General features: G+C 37.6%; 1 protein-coding gene across 6 annotated transcripts in view; it reads right to left on the reverse strand.

The window, feature by feature from the left end:
* Nucleotides 1-16,204, reverse strand: part of Ets65A (DNA-binding protein D-ETS-3) — a 692,236-nt gene that overhangs the window by 35,362 nt on the left and 640,670 nt on the right. For all 6 annotated transcript variants that reach the window (XM_081744528.1, XM_081744529.1, XM_081744526.1 and 3 more), the window contains one exon: nucleotides 11,482-11,671. In XM_081744528.1, the coding sequence (XP_081600654.1) occupies nucleotides 11,482-11,671 (190 nt within the window). The remainder of the gene's footprint in view (nucleotides 1-11,481; nucleotides 11,672-16,204) is intronic.

The raw sequence follows: 16,204 nt of genomic DNA on the forward strand, positions 1-16,204 counted from the left end.
GAAAGTGAAATTGGAATTGAACTTCAAAAACGGCGCATTCTCTTTATCCTATTTGTGTGTTTACCATAGTTTTCTTTCCTTTAGGGTGATAAGAGAACGGCGATCTTTATATACCCATGTATTGTGGACTTCTCTCAATCGTTAGCTATAGAAAATGTGAAATCTAGTTATCCGTTCCTGTTAGCTTCTTCCTGATGATCCAATACAAGGAATAGTTAGCGTGCATGTTTTAGGTCTGTGTGATCCTGGGATCGATTCCCCAAAGAGGAAAGGTAATTTTTGAAGTCGGCTAAGCACCGTCAGATACTTGCGGGACTAATTAAATTAAGAAGTAGCAAACTTTAGTCTAGGAAGCCAAACGTTAAGGTTAGGATTAGAAATTAAATTTCTGGTGTTTTGGCATCTATGGCCATGTTAGCTCGTCACATATACGAAGGGTGATCACACTGCCCGTGGAATTGGAGAAGAAAAAAGGCATGGGGTTGCGGCCTGGGACTATTATATTAGATACCATCCTGGCATTTGTCTGGTATCAATGAGGAAATCCTCACTCTGGATGGTTGGCCTGAAAAAGCTGTTACATCTTTTCGATCGAGTATCCCCACTGGTAATCGAACCCGGGACCGTTCGCACCAACGACAAGAGCGTTAGCAACTACGCTACGTGGGGCCACAAGGAGCCAAACGTAACAGAGATGAGAGTCAACGTGCTGACCACACACCATTGAACGTACCCAGATAGCAAACATAAGCCTTCATAGTCGGAGCTAGTAGCGTGGGATCTATAATCTAGTTCTCGTGGAGAGGAAAAATATGGTGAGGAATGACCCATATTGTGAGGATTGATCTTGGATTATAGCCTCTGTATCCACGAACTGCAGAAGAGCACGGCGGCTTAGTGGTAGAGCGCTTACCTTTGGTGCGTGTGGTCCCTGGTTCGATCCCCGACGAAATAAGTTTGTGGTGGACAACATATTTCCGCGGATTTTCTCAAAATATTCTCGTTTTCTCCCACATTTTCGCTCTACCAACCCTTCCATCATCATTCACTTGTCTTAATGATGTGTGTCCCTTAGCCCAATAGGCACGGTTAAACTGAGAGATTTCATTTCATTTTTTTCCCCACGAAGTGCACCTGATGAAAGTTTCAATCGTGATTTGGAACCCACGTTAATTGCATTGGCTTGCTGAAATTTTAAAAAGCGATGGACAGACTTATGGAATACGAATGAAGCAATCGCACAATGGTCATCCTCGTCGTATCGTACAATGGTACTACATCCTTATATATATAGTTTTTGTTAATTTTGCTTGCTAGTTATGAATTTAATGTAACGTACAACTGTAGGTGGTTTGTTGGTTGGGATTTACCGTCCCTTTCATACAGCGAGGCTATATAAGACGTGGATCTACTGTTTAACGTGGAAACCGAATATAATCTGCCAACAGGAATAGAAGTCAGGTCTCCCGTGTCGAAGACACGTGCGCTAATCATATATCCAGAGGGAAATTCTGCAGTATTCTAGAGAATATGTGACACATTAGCCAATCAAGGCAGCTTTCGGTGGAGAAAGGGGTGGAGAAAGGTGGAGAAAGGGGTGAGTTGGATTGAATACGAGAAACATATAGTCGATCGAAACGTGTGTTTCTGAATGCATACGCAAAAGGGGCAAGAGGTTGTTAGCAATTTGGACTTAAATTTTTTGTAACGATTTCTTAGCCGCGTACTGTACCCTTCCTCCTTTGCTGCACTAATGTTTCTCAATTCTACTTCCGATCGCAAAATCATTCTCCTGCGTCACATTTTGGTTAATTGGAAATGACTGTGTTAGAGGTAAATGCTTGAAACGGGTAGATTTTACTCTCATTTGTAATTTGCCAAGAGAAACCAAGATGTTGGATTAAATCAAATACTCCTCTGTATGAAATATTTGGGTTTACAAAAAAGAAAAGAAAAAAGGAAAAAAGCTAAATTTTACTTAATTTTTGTACGCATGACACAAAAATTCCAGATTCCATTTATGCTTGCAGGTTATTATAATATTTCCTAAATAACTCTTACTTCATATCAGTTCTATATAATTGAGTCTGCAGTGGCAGAAGTGATAGTATTTAAATTGTCGGGTTACTATAATGTTGAAGAGAGGTTTAAATAAACACGTTGGATATCTTCTCCTGGGGGAATTTTCAGCACGTCATTTCGCAGTCAGCTTCTATCGTACCGTATTTGTGCAACCAACAAACATTTGTTGCGGGACACCATCCAGAGGAAAGAGCTTTCAAGTGAGGGAGTTCCGGGATAGAGTTTCGTGTTCCGGGGGCTTTTCCGTGTGGCGACGGAGACATGAACTTCCTGCCTGATTTCCTAATAGATTCCGCTCTGCGCAGGACCCTTCGCTCCCGCTACGATCTCACTCAAAATATCGACCCTAACAACAACAGCAAGCTGAGACCAGAGGCCCGCCCAGAACTTGCAGGCATCCACACCCCGATATCTCTTTCTCTTTCTCTCTCTCTCTCTCTCTCTCTCTCTCTCTCTTGCACACTCTTCTCTGCTATCGACTATATCCCCTCCCTCACCCACGCAGAAAACCAAACTACCAAACGGGAGTAGCTGACGGTCATAGTAAAACCGAGATTTCAAAACCTTGGTTTATATCCACAAAACCAAAAGTGATCTAAGAACATTTTCATTTTTTTAGATTTCTTTTTTCATCGATAAGATCTACATACTATCGAGGAAAATAAAATAATTTAATCCAGATTTTTTTTTAAAAAATAAATTTTGTATCACTAAGGCACTGAAGGCTTCAAGAGACATTCTAATTATTAAAATGATCATCACTCTTGTAAACGGTGGCGCAGTTAAAAGTAGCCCGCATTCCCTTTGTATGCGAATGCAACATTTCGACTTCTGAAATTGAGTAAACAGCTACAAAAATGGACAGTTTACGCAACTATCGATTGTTATTTCTTCAACAATGGATAATATACGACAATCGACATACAAGAATTATCGATTGTTATCATTCTTCGGTCAGCATTTAAGTTTATTTCATCAGTGAAGTTAGACGTTCCTCTTTGTGGTCTGTAAAATGACTTTCCCTATGGAAGAAAGAATTGAAATTGTGGAAGCATATGTAAAAATAGGTTCGATTAAGGAAACTCGCGAAATTTTCGGGGTCAAGTACCCGGATAGGGAAATCCTGCAGAGCTGTGTATTGATGTCACAGGGGGTCACTTTCAACATCTTCTATAAATGAATTTTTCACTCTATTTTTATCTCTATTTTTCATTGTAAATAAATAGTAAGTCCATTTCAGGTCTTTGTTTATGTAATTGAGGAGTTTGACGTAATAAGGGCGTAAACGAGTTTATGCCCTTTTTGCATCAAACGAATTTGTGGCCTTTGTCATGCTTGTTTCGCCCCCTGGTAACATTTCAATTCACTATCGGAATAAAAAGGTTGCATATTACATTGTTTTATGTAAGAAAAAAAACTACTTAAATTTTGAAGATCGTTTTTCTTCAACTGCGTGTTTCAGACTTACGCGCTTATTGCATCAAACTCCTCAATTTCACTGCATTTCTTTTATTTTTACAGGGGCTACTTTTATCTGCGCCACCCAGTAGAAGTTTTCAGCCATCACAAACAAAATTTAGTACTTTTGTTTCACTGTACTCCATCAGAAATATACGAGGACAGTCAGTAAGTTTCCAGAATGTTGTTACAGCTCTTTATTGTCACAATATAAGTACATATTTACTTAATCGTCATCAAAATAGGGATCTTCGGAGCACACAAACTTGCTCCGCTGCTTCTGTAATTGTTGGAATCACCGACGGAAGTCCTTTTTCGGTATTTTCCGAAGTCCAGCCGTCATGTTGGGTTTTGATGTCTTCTATGGTGGCGAAACGGGTACCTTTGAGACCAATTTTTCCTTAAGAGTCTTCATCCCGGCGAAATTAAATTACCGCTAATTTTACAGTAATTATGTGATATCTTCAAATAGATAAAAGATAATTGAAATATGGAACAAGAGCGCCCTAGACAATATTATTTAGCGTGAGGTACCGTTATCACAAGTCACCTAGTGGCTTTCCGTTTTCAGCTGTTTAGAAACCCGAAAATAAATGCCGATTTACAAAATGGCTCGAAATCGAAAGCAGATAAGTAAGTCGTGATAACGGTTTCTCATGTAAAATAATATTGTCTAGGGCGCTCTTGTTCCACATTTCGATTATCTTTTATCTATTTGAAGATATAAAATAATTACTGTAAAATTAGCGGTATTTTAATTTCGCCGGGTTGAAGACTCTTAAGGTTATTCTTTTCTCCACCTTTTACATTCTATCTATAGTTACTATACCATCATTCACGCTTTTAGCAAGACATTTTCCCCCAAAATAGTTACGTAGTTAGTTTCATTTCATACTTTTTATATATATATCTTCAGTATTACAATTCTCAGCCGTTCCTAGTATCACGTTTTTAATAAGAATTTTTTCTCCCAAAGAGTCAAGTAATAGTTTGATCTATATTTTGTTGTCCCACAGTTGTAATATAACAAAATAAAATAAAATAAAATAAATAAATAAATAAAGTCTCATAAGTAGCATTCAAGGAGTGTTAGTAATAAGATTAGCACTCAAGCTAGTAGTAAGACTAGCACTACTACTCAAGGGGAAATTGCCGGTATCAATGAATTAAACAGCATCTATTTGTGTTATTAACTTTCAAAATTATGATATTAAGAAATTCTTTTATATTAATAAATATATTGTAATTAATACTAGGATAGTGTGTGCTCACTGTAAAAACTGTATAGTTGGAATAACCCAGAATTCTGGGTTGAAAAAGTGACAACCACGCCGTATTGTCTTAGAAATCAGAAAATATGGTTATAATAACAATACGAGAAGTCAAAACTAGTAAAAAATAAAAACCTCTGGCATGACCTGGATTCGAACTCACGCCGCGTGGCTGTTAAGCGCGTGCGTTATCCACCAGACCAACCGGAATCTTAGTTTAGGCTGTGTGATAACAAGAATTACAGCATACTTTGGAAGCAATTTTTAGTCACTGAATTTAAAACAAGTCACTTAAAAAAACTAAACCAAACCAAACATCACCCGGAATATTGAATCAATGCCATTAAAAGCTAGTTTAGTACAGCAGCTATTTATCAATGTTAACGTATGTTTTGAGAGAAATTTTCTTCACTCTTGGCGAAGTGTACTGAGTGAACTGCAGTGCACTTCGCCAAGAGTGAAGAAAATTTCTCTCAAAACATACGTTAACATTGATAAATAGCTGCTGTACTAAACTAGCTTTTAATGGCATTGATTCAATATTCCGGGTGATGTTTGGTTTGGTTTAGTTTTTTTAAGTGACTTGTTTTAAATTCAGTGACTAAAAATTGCTTCCAAAGTATGCTGTAATTCTTGTTATCACACAGCCTAAACTAAGATTCCGGTTGGTCTGGTGGATAACGCACGCGCTTAACAGCCACGCGGCGTGAGTTCGAATCCAGGTCAAGCCAGAGGTTTTTATTTTTTACTAGTTTTGACTTCTCGTATTGTTATTATAACCATATTTTCTGATTTCTAAGACAATACGGCGTGGTTGTCACTTTTTCAACCCAGAATTCTGGGTTATTCCAACTATACAGTTTTTACAGTGCTGTTGAGAGTAAGATTTTTTTAACGGGAGATTTTAATTGACCTTACCTATTGTGATTATTAAAATTATTTTTATTGCATTTATTTATTTATTACAAAATTTTGTTGAACATGTTGCTTTAAATAGTAGCGGGGGTAAAAAAATCTCTCTGTCTTATTATAGCTTTTCCCTACCATGCGACGTAACTAGGGGGTAAACGTGGCTTGTGCCATGAGCGCCGGATTGTCGGGGCGCAAAACTGGACAAATACTTAGTTTTTATTATAAGGTAACGAAAGTAATTTTAGTAAACTAAAGATTGTAAAAAAATTACGTCAGAAACTTAACAGGACAACAACGACTCACCAACCTTAGCATCATATCTATGGAGCAAAAGTTAGCCTCAAGGCTCTCTTTTGAGGACATGGTAAAAACGTTTGCAGTTAAAAGAGCCCGGAAAGAGCCAAAAGAGCCCGCGAAGTTAAATTTTAGTTCCACCTTTTTGTGTGTTCATTTAATTTACATCCATTTAAGAGATTTGTAAAATGTTTGAGTATAACACTTGAGACAACGATTTGACTGTCATAAATAATTTGACTGTCATAATATTCTATTCTAAAGCAACTGAGTGATTCATTCAACACATATACACATCCCGATATAATTCAAAAAATATTTTGATTTGCAGTTACTATGATAAGACTGTAAGAATGTATCCCACATGCTACTCTCAAATTATTTGGTGGCGTGGGAGACCCGGGTTCGATTCCCGGCGGGAGCTCATGTGGTTCGGATTCCACGTTAATCAGTAGGTCCACGTCTCATATAGCCTTGCTGCTGAAAGGGACGCTAAACTAAAACCAACTCAAATCAAATTATTTGGCAATCAAATATTAATTAGTTTGGTGTTTTATCTTGTACTAAAATTAAAGTATGTAGTGCAACTTTGAAATCAAGCTTTACCACTTGAAGAAAAAAATGGAATAGGAAAATTATTGTGTGATGTGAATATCAGGTATAGTCGGGGAGCGTTTTGTTTTGGTTGGTCAAGAATGGGTGGGGGCGCTAAGGCGAGTTCTTGACTTGGGCGACTACTAACCTAGTTACGTCGCTGACCCTACCTCAAGCACTAGAGATTATGTAGAGATTATGTATGCAGGCAATCAATTTTTTTTTTTTTTTTTTGCGAAAGATATCATGGAACATACTGCATCTGTATCTTGAGTCTTCAATACAAATAACATCTGACCAAACCAAACACTTACTATTATTAATCTGTGTTCCAATTTCGGTAATAATACCATTACCTTCATCAGACATTAGGGAAGTACAATTTAAGAACAATTTTAGAAAATAATAATAATAATATTAGTTCTAAAAACAAATAAGATTCTTCCTTTCATTTTTTACAATTGTATTTTTTTTTAAATTCCAATTCAATAATACCTCTTCTCTTCCTATCCAATGTGTTTTTCCCCCGTGTTTTAATGTCTTATTGGATCAAAAGATCCAATAAATTTTAGGCAAAAATTTTCTTGTAGGCCTTATATATGGAGAACTGCATAGTGTAGTCAAACCAGAACTAGTTTTTAACTCAGTATAATATGCTTATTCCGTTAAAGGAAAAATCACTTGATTTAGGTGCCGTTCAATAATTTTGTGGCCCCTGATCCAAAAAATTAATTATTGACCAACATTGCAATCTTTTGATCCATTCTTTTGAATCATTCCTAAAATTCTTGCTTAGGTAGAAAAATAGTGAGGTTACTGTAGAAGAAGAAGAGAAAATAAAGTGAGACACACTAAAGTAAGGAGAGGAGTATTGTATTATAAAATTAAGTGTTAAGAATGTAATAAGAATTACATAAGGAGGGAAAGCCAAGAGGTTGGAAGAGAGGATTAAACAATATCACGACGATGTTAAATTAAAGAGGAAAAACAGCGTGGTTTGTAAACACGTGAGATAAATAGACCGGAAAGGTGAAGAAAAACAAATAATAGAAGCTGTCAATAAGATGGGAAAAAATTAAATGATATCTAAGTTTTACGTCCCACAATATGCCGGTTAGCCTAAAAGAGACGGTGATGATGAGAAATGAGTGAAATGGTGGAATGAAGAAAGTGGGAGGAAACGGGAGAACCCCGAGAAAACCCACGAGCACGGTGTTTGTCCACCACAAAGTCCACACGGCGCTCAATAAGAAGAGAAGAGAGAGTCATCATTATCATCATCATTTCAGGTCATCAGTATCTCGATCGAAATGACGCAGCTATCCACCCTTCCCTATCCTGGACCACGACTTTTCATTTCTTTGTAGCCTTGCTGCCCTATGTCTTCTATTATTTGGTCCGTGTATTTCAAAGGTGCCTTCCTTTTAGTATTTTCCTTGTGCTATTTCCTCTATAGCTATTATCGTGATTTCTCTATGTCTCATAATTCGTCCAATTATTCTATCTCGTCTTTCCGAAATGTCTTTCAGTATACTTCTTTCTTTCTCTTCTACCATTTCTAATACTCTCCCATTTGATACCTTGTCCGTCCATGTAATTTTCATTATTCTTCTATAACTTCACACTTCAAAAGGCTTACATTCTCCGTTTTTTCTCTTCTCCTGGTGTTGATGTCTCTACCTACTTCACACATATGCTTTCATCAGCCTTTTCTTCAGTCCAAAGCCGATACTTCGGCTTAGGAGCTTCTGTTTTTCTTTGAATTTCTTCTTCATCTTCTGGGTCTTAACCCTCGAATTACCTAGGTATTTTTTTTATAACACGGACTACCAACGGTGGGTATTTTGTGCCCATCTGTTAATATTAAATATATCTCGCGAAAGAAACAACACTCTTAGAAACTCTCACAAAAAGCTACAGATACTGAAGTGAACACTACATAGTGTGATACTAACAGATATTTATTACGCTGCCATCTACAATTGACACTTCTAAATGTCTCCTACCAACGGGGGAGGGGTTTACTTTGTGTGTACCAACTTAAAATAGCAAAGTTATGATATACACTAACGTGAAACTCTTAAAATGAACAGTACATGGCACAAGACTTACCGCCAAATTCAGAAAAGGCGGGGTGCTGCTTTTATTATACTGCCATCTAGGATGGAGACTACTAAATGTCAGTCACAATCCTACCAACGGGGGAGGGGTACTTTGTGCCCATCAACTTAAAATAGCAAATTTTATGATACTCACACACGTCCAATTTGAACGACCGTAAGGTATATGCTTTAGCTAAACATGTTCTGCAATAACATAATTTCTTACAATTGGTAGTCCGAGGATTAAATCTTGTTTGCACCTGTTATCGGTCGTTATTTTACTCCCCAAGTAACATAATTCCTCCACTTCTACCACTGAGTGGTCTCTTAATTTAGTAATTTTTCTTTGTTTTCTAATACATCTCATAACTTTTGTTTCGGTCTTGTTAATTTTCATGTTGGATTTCCTACTAAATAGCTGTTGCACAGCGTTTAGACCAGTCATGTGCTACAGCCGGCCCCCGAACCAGTCCTGGCCCACTGAACCCTTTCATTCGGCCTGTCTAACCCCTTATTGAAAATATACTTCTTACCTAATCTTAAACTGAATTGAAAATATTTTCTGGATAACTGATGTCCACTTTGGAAAACATCATCCGCGTTGGAACATCCGGTGTACTAGGGAACATTGAGAGACTCTTTGAGAAAATGAAGAATGAAATTCCCCACCAAAATGATAAATAAATGAATTTTTACTGTCTTTCTTTAGTAAATAAATAAATATTTTGATTACAATTATAACAGATTTTGAGTTCTTGTTATGCTAGTATGCGTTAAATGAGTTTCTCCATTACATATGGCCATTCGGTTATTATAAAAATGTTATACCTTGTCTCATATGTGGTCCTCGACACCAGTAACTCCTCTTCGATTGGTCCACCCCCTGTTTCAACTTGCACATACTTGGTTTAGACCTATCTTTAATTTCCTTCTCATTGTGTACGATTGGAACTAAAGATTCAGAATGTACAATCTATAGACTGCAGAAAATATAACACAGATTAGTAATAAAAGTTTCCTTTGGTCGATTTCATAATTCAAATGAAAATTAAATGAAATCTTTAAGTTTTACATCTCACGGTTATGCCGGTTAGGCTAAAGGAGACGGTGATGATGAGTAATGAATGAAATGATGGAATTAAGAAAGTGGGAGGAAACGGGAGAACCCCGAGAAAACAAACGCACACGGTGTTTGTCCACCACAAAGTTCACTTGGAGGGAGCAGGGTGTGAACCCGGGACCCCATGCACTAGAGGTGAACGCTCTACCACTGAGCCACCGCGGCACCTTTTTCATAATTTAAGTTATACGTAGTTTCAAGGTAAGCAGTAATAAACTTCAATGGTAGCCATAGTTTAACAACATAAAAAAAGTAGTTTAACTATATGTTTCTCCTCAAGAGTGGGAACATTTTGGAGTATCTCCTCAAACAAAATATTCTACAGATATTGGAAATTATCATTTATTGATCAGTCTCCGTATCGAACCAATAAACTATTGATTGATTTGTGGACACAAACAGACATGAATTTATTTTGTTGTATATGAAAATTATAATTATTTTTAAGATTTTTGCAGTTATCCAATGATGCGTAGTTGACTTTTAAAGAATAAGGAATATTGAAATCGAGGAAAATTAGTTTTTTAGCAGTAACATGTCAACATTCTGGGAATTCGTGTAATGTTTTCTTCCTTCATATCTTAGTATTTTTTTCTTCCAAATTATTTAAAATTTATTTTTATTATATAACTATTGTGTCAATGTTTCTTTTTGTATAATAAAACAGAAAGAGCTCCTTCCTCATAATTGTCTAACCTCTGTGACGCCAAAGACTGGTGACATAACGGTTACCGCAAACATCAATCTCGCAGTAACAAGTTTGGGCTTAAAACCCAAGGAGAATCCGAAAAAATTATATAGTCTGTCGTAGAGTCAGACAATCAGTCGGTTAGTCGAAAATATACATTGTTTCTTGGAGTAGCCTCTAGCACGGGAGCCGGTAGAACAAGAGTCACTCAGATGATAAGACAACCAGTACATTAGGGACTCGATCACCGACGGTTCGAGGTTCCCACTTCAGTCTGAGATACAACCACCTCTAGGCTAGAAGTACAAACTATAAAAAACTCTGCACGCCAACTGCTGGACAAAAAAGACTTCCCAGACCAAGCCGCAGGAGATCTAGAAGGAGCCAAACTACGGGATGGAGTGTCGTCAAATACCCTGTATATATGCTTACCTAATCTCCACCTACCCCCACTCTCTAAAAAATTCTAGAATTTATTATTTCCATTTCATTTTCGCCTATCGACCATTTACTGTATGTTCTTCGTCGAGCGCCTCTCGATTCTAAAGTACCATCTACCATTCTGAAAAACATCCAAAGTTTCTCTTGGCGGTGCAGCTGAGACTTATTTTCGGAAAAAGCACTCGTAAAAATATAAACTATAAACTGTGTCACATTATCTTGCGCAAGAGTATGGTATTCTGAAAATAATTTCAACAGACTGCAGACACGGTAGCCGAGCGACTACTATAAAGCCAGATCAGGTATGTTTTTCAATGTTCTATCTACATATTGTCTTTTGCAATAATCTAGTGAACGAAACCACACTGAATAATTCGCAAAAATATATATATATATATATATATATATATATATATATATATATATATATATATATATATATATATATATATTCCTCTTAATATAGCAATAAGAACACAATTATAACAAATTAATTAAATGCAATCATTGTTGTCTTACCTGAGTGCTCGACTTAATTTATCGTAGTTCATATTGGGTTTCGATTTCCGTTCGCCCCACCTTCGTGCTACTTCGTCAGGATCTGTGAGTTTGAACTCTCCGTTTGTGCCCTCCCAGGTAATACAGTTTGCGTTCGAGGAGTCCGAAAGAAGTTCCAATAGAAATTGCCACAATTGGATCTGGCCCGAACCTGGAATTACAAAAGCAATCAAATGAATTAATAAAATAAGTAAGAATGTAGCATTCAAAGAGATACAGTTCAATAAAAATAATAGTACTTACAATATCATACAGAGGTTGATTCACTTATACTGAGCCGAAGTCAATGTGCTACTGTACTGCGCACGCGCAAGCCATCGCTCTTTAACTGTCACGAGATAAGCAACAGTATATCGTTAGTGAAGCCGTAGAGCAGTGTTGCCGACCTTAGTCCGATTTCACTGAAACTGAACAAATTCTGCGAGGGGTTCATTATGGCTTTCTCTGACGATAAATTCGCACTAGAAATGTGTCAATTGCGTGATTTTCGTGTAGATCGTGTAACTGTGAATCGTATTATACGGAAATATGCTGCATGGAGACCTAGGCCCATCACATCGACGCAAGCAGCTAGAAGCCGGTCTCCCGTGAAGATGACCTCCACGTTATTGCATGTGGTTCGGCGTATAGCAAAACTCCGAAAATGCTCCCCATAGCATGCGATGGCCGGCAAACGCCACACATCGCAGGTGAGAATCTACCACGTCATTCATTCACAGGGATTTGCACCTCGCGAGCGTTCGCAAGGCCAGTGTACACGTCCTGAAACTGTGACATGTGGCTGAGCAAAAACAGTAACTGCAGGATTTCTAACGCTCTATGGGACAGAAAATGGAATTTCGACAATTCCTTTCTCTGACACCCCTGTCAAGAGTCCGGATGCCAGCCCAATGGACTATTGTGCTTTCGAACTCCTCCAGTCCGCATGGCCTCCGGCCTGTGAAAAGCCTGTAAAGAGGAGTGGAATGCAATACCCATGGTACAGCAGCAACACAGTGTCCTGCAATGGAAACTTCGATGTCGGGCAATAGTCAATTCGAATGTCTGCAGATCAAACACAAGCGATGGAGGAAACACGGTATTTCATTGGTAAGGGTCACGTTCAAATTCGATTCAATATAAATGAATTAGCCTCTCTATACAATACTTTTAAGAAGCAGCTGTCGTAGTGTCAGTAGATCCCTTTAGGGAGTATAGTTATAGAAAACAATGTAAAATATAGTTGATCACATTTACATCGAGCATGTATGATAAACTTTCAGAGTTCAAAATCGAGAATACGAAACTAAATTTGTAGACTTTGTCTCACAATGACTTTTTCTTAAAGTTCCCCAGTTCCGATGTTGCTCGTAGTTCCAATGCCCAAAATTTCCCAAGGGGAATTTGTTTCTTCTGGGAAAAATACCCTCCGCCATAAGCGTGGTACTGGGCTATGGCTCGTTACTTGAGAGAATTGAAAGAATCTTACCAGATGTTCAGGGGTATTCTAGAGTAGGCAACAGTTTTCTAGCGGAGAGCTAGGACCCCTAGCCCTGTCCTTGTTTCGTCCATGCAGCGACGCAACTAAGCTAGTTGTCGCCCGGGGCAAGAAGTCGTCTTAGCACCTTCCCCCACTAACCAACCAAAGCAAAATGCTCCCTGACTACACCTGATATTCGCATCAAACAGTAATTCTCCTATTCCATTTTTCTTCAAGTGCTAAAGTTTGATTTCAAAATTGTAGTATTTAATTTAATTTTAATACCAGATAAAATACCAAATTAAAGATATTTGATTGCCAAATAATCTGAGAGTATAATCTTGCATCAGAGTCTTATCACAAGAACTGCTAATCACAATATTTTTTGAATCATATCGGGATGTGTATATGTGTTGAATGAATAAACAGTATGCTATTTCAGAACAGAATATTCAATTATGACAAACAGTCAAGCTGTTGTCTCTAGTATTATACTCAGACATTTTACAAAACTCTTAAATGGATGTAAGTTAAACGAAAACGCAAAAAGCTGGAATTAAAATTTAACTTTGTGGGCTCTTTTGGCTGCGAAAGTTTCTACAATGTCCTCAAAAGATAGCTTTGAGGCTAACTTATGCTCCATGGATATGATGTTAACCCTTTCAGACCCAGTGGTAACATTTGTGTACAATCAATATGTTAAGATTAATATAATTACTCTGTAGGATTCAAAATGGCTGGGTTTTCATGTCAGTATTCTTTGAACTTGTCTAAATCACTGTCCGCTATTTCTCTGGTGCTTTCATGTGTTGTCAGGAAGCTACGCACATTTCTTTTAGAGTACATGCAGGGGCTATCACAATGGACGAAGCTCAGATACGTGGGTTGTTTTATTCTTGGCGAAACAAACTATTTGCAATAAATCCTCCTTCTGCTTTAGTAATGTGTTTTGAGTTTCTAAACTATGTAGATCACTATGATCTTTTGGACTAATGCCATTTTGGATTTTACATACGTATTTCAACCCTAGTGCACCCAAAATGTTTCATCCATAATTCTCTAAGTATGACATTCGCAAACAAATTGACGGTTGTATTTCATTTGTTAAGTCATAAAGAATAATAAGACGAAATAAAAATAAAATCAGGGCTGAAAGGGCTAAGGTTGGTGAGCCGCTGTTGTCCTGTTAAGTTTCTGAGGTATTTTTTTTAATGATCTTTAGTTTACTAAAACTACTTCTTTTGTCTTATAGTGAAAATAAATATTTGTCTAGTTTTGCGCCCCCCCAATCCGGCGCCCGGGGCACAAGCCCCGTTTTACCCCCTGAGTTACGTCACTGCGTCCATGTCCTCCGTCTTCCGTTCTAACCTGTTTCACTAAATTAAAACTAATCTGGAAAGGCATAGCCTTTCACAAACTATGATATCAGTTATGCTTATTTTAGCTTTCCTAAACAAAAATCAAATATAAAACACTTTTCCACGTGACTGTACAAGAATAAACGAGAAATTTCTTTTTCAGGTATGGATAACTTAAAGCAGTACTTAAGCTTCACTTTCCGTAATATTCGACATCGTTATATAGAGTAATAATAAACTCTTTTCCCTTGCAAATCAGAAAAGAATAAGTGTGTTAATTTGCGTTGTGAAAGTAACCATGATAAATGAACTTCAGATCTAAGGGTCACTTTGCACAACAATCAAGGACGCAACAGACCGAAAACCCTCGACAAAATCATTTACACGTTACATTTTTATCTTCTTTTTATTCTAAGGGTGGCTTTCTCCCCCTCTTTTGCTACCCTTTTTTTTTCAAGAGGCGGGGCCGAACACAGCAGCGCTCCTAATGACCATTACGGGAGGTCGAAAGTCAAAATTAACATTTACGGAGTCATGATAAGAATAAAGAAAGGGGGAGCATCCAGAAAAAAATAGATGAGCCGATATAATTTTTTAAAAAAAAAGAAAAATATGTAAGGGGAGAGATGTAGTATTTACTATTAAGAAAAAAGGGGGAAATATAAATCTAGTCATGAAAACAAAAATTGTCCACGAAGTGTTGCCAAACACACTAAATTGTCACTGAAATTAGTTTCTGCAACTGGAAACAAAAATTAATTTAAATATAGCTTGCAAGCACGGATTGAAACGATACGGCGGTTCAGTGGTAAAGCGCTCACTTCTAGTGTGAGAGGATCGTGGTTCGAGTTGCTATTACTAAGATCTTGAATTGAACATTTCTCGCGTATTTAGCAGTTAGTGGTTGTGAAATGACGGATTCATTTTAGAATTCAGAAACTAGGTATAATAATGCCACTGTATAACCACAACAGCGGACTAGAAAATTTTTAGTTCTTCCCAGGGGATATTCCAGCACAACTACGAGCGCCTATAGAAGGAACCCATCGGTTGCATTGGCAATTCCCGCCAGATGGCATAAGCACAGACAACAGGAAAAAAAAGGATAATCGAAAAAGCTTTTTCGGTGCAAGACAACATACTCAAAATATTGATTCAAATAATATTAAATTAGTAATTAATAATCAATGGATTTTATATTACAAATAGCAAACGATTATAGGGTTCGGAATTGAAAATGCAATTTTTGAGTTTTACGTCCCACGTTTATGCCGGTTAGGCTAAATGAGACGGTGATGATGAGAAATGAGTGAAATGGTGAAAGTGGGGGAAACGGGAGAACCCCGAGGAAACCCATGCACACGGTGTTTGTCCACCACAAGGTTCCTTTGGCGGGGGCTGGGATCGAACTCGGGACCGCAAGCACCAGAGGTGAACACTCTACCATAGAGCCACCGCGGCCTCCGGGTTGGGAATTGAAAGAGTATGCATACTTAATGTATTCGTACGACAATTTCAAATTAATATGCAACCCAAAAGCTGATTCAGTATAAATGAATGTGTACAGTATCAGAATGCTAACACTGAAGCTTCAAATGTTTTTTAAAAGAAGTACCATGTCCGAAACTAATAAAACGAATTCTCATGTTAAACGATTAGTTTTCAGCTTTCATTTATAAAAACTCAATTCAAATATACATTTCAAATCAAATCCTTAATAAATAATCAATACCACTACCAGCACCAGCACTTAGTGTAACAGCCCATTTTGTGAGCCTAAGCCTACTCCAGCGCCATCTGCTAGTGACCGGCTGAACTACGTCTAGCCTAGTGACGCGCACGAACTCAGCGCGCTGCAATGTCCCTA

The sequence above is a fragment of the Thermobia domestica genome, chromosome 17, assembly GCF_964235325.1.
Source record: "Thermobia domestica chromosome 17, izTheDome1.hap1.1, whole genome shotgun sequence".
NCBI classification, from domain to species: Eukaryota; Metazoa; Arthropoda; class Insecta; order Zygentoma; family Lepismatidae; genus Thermobia; species Thermobia domestica.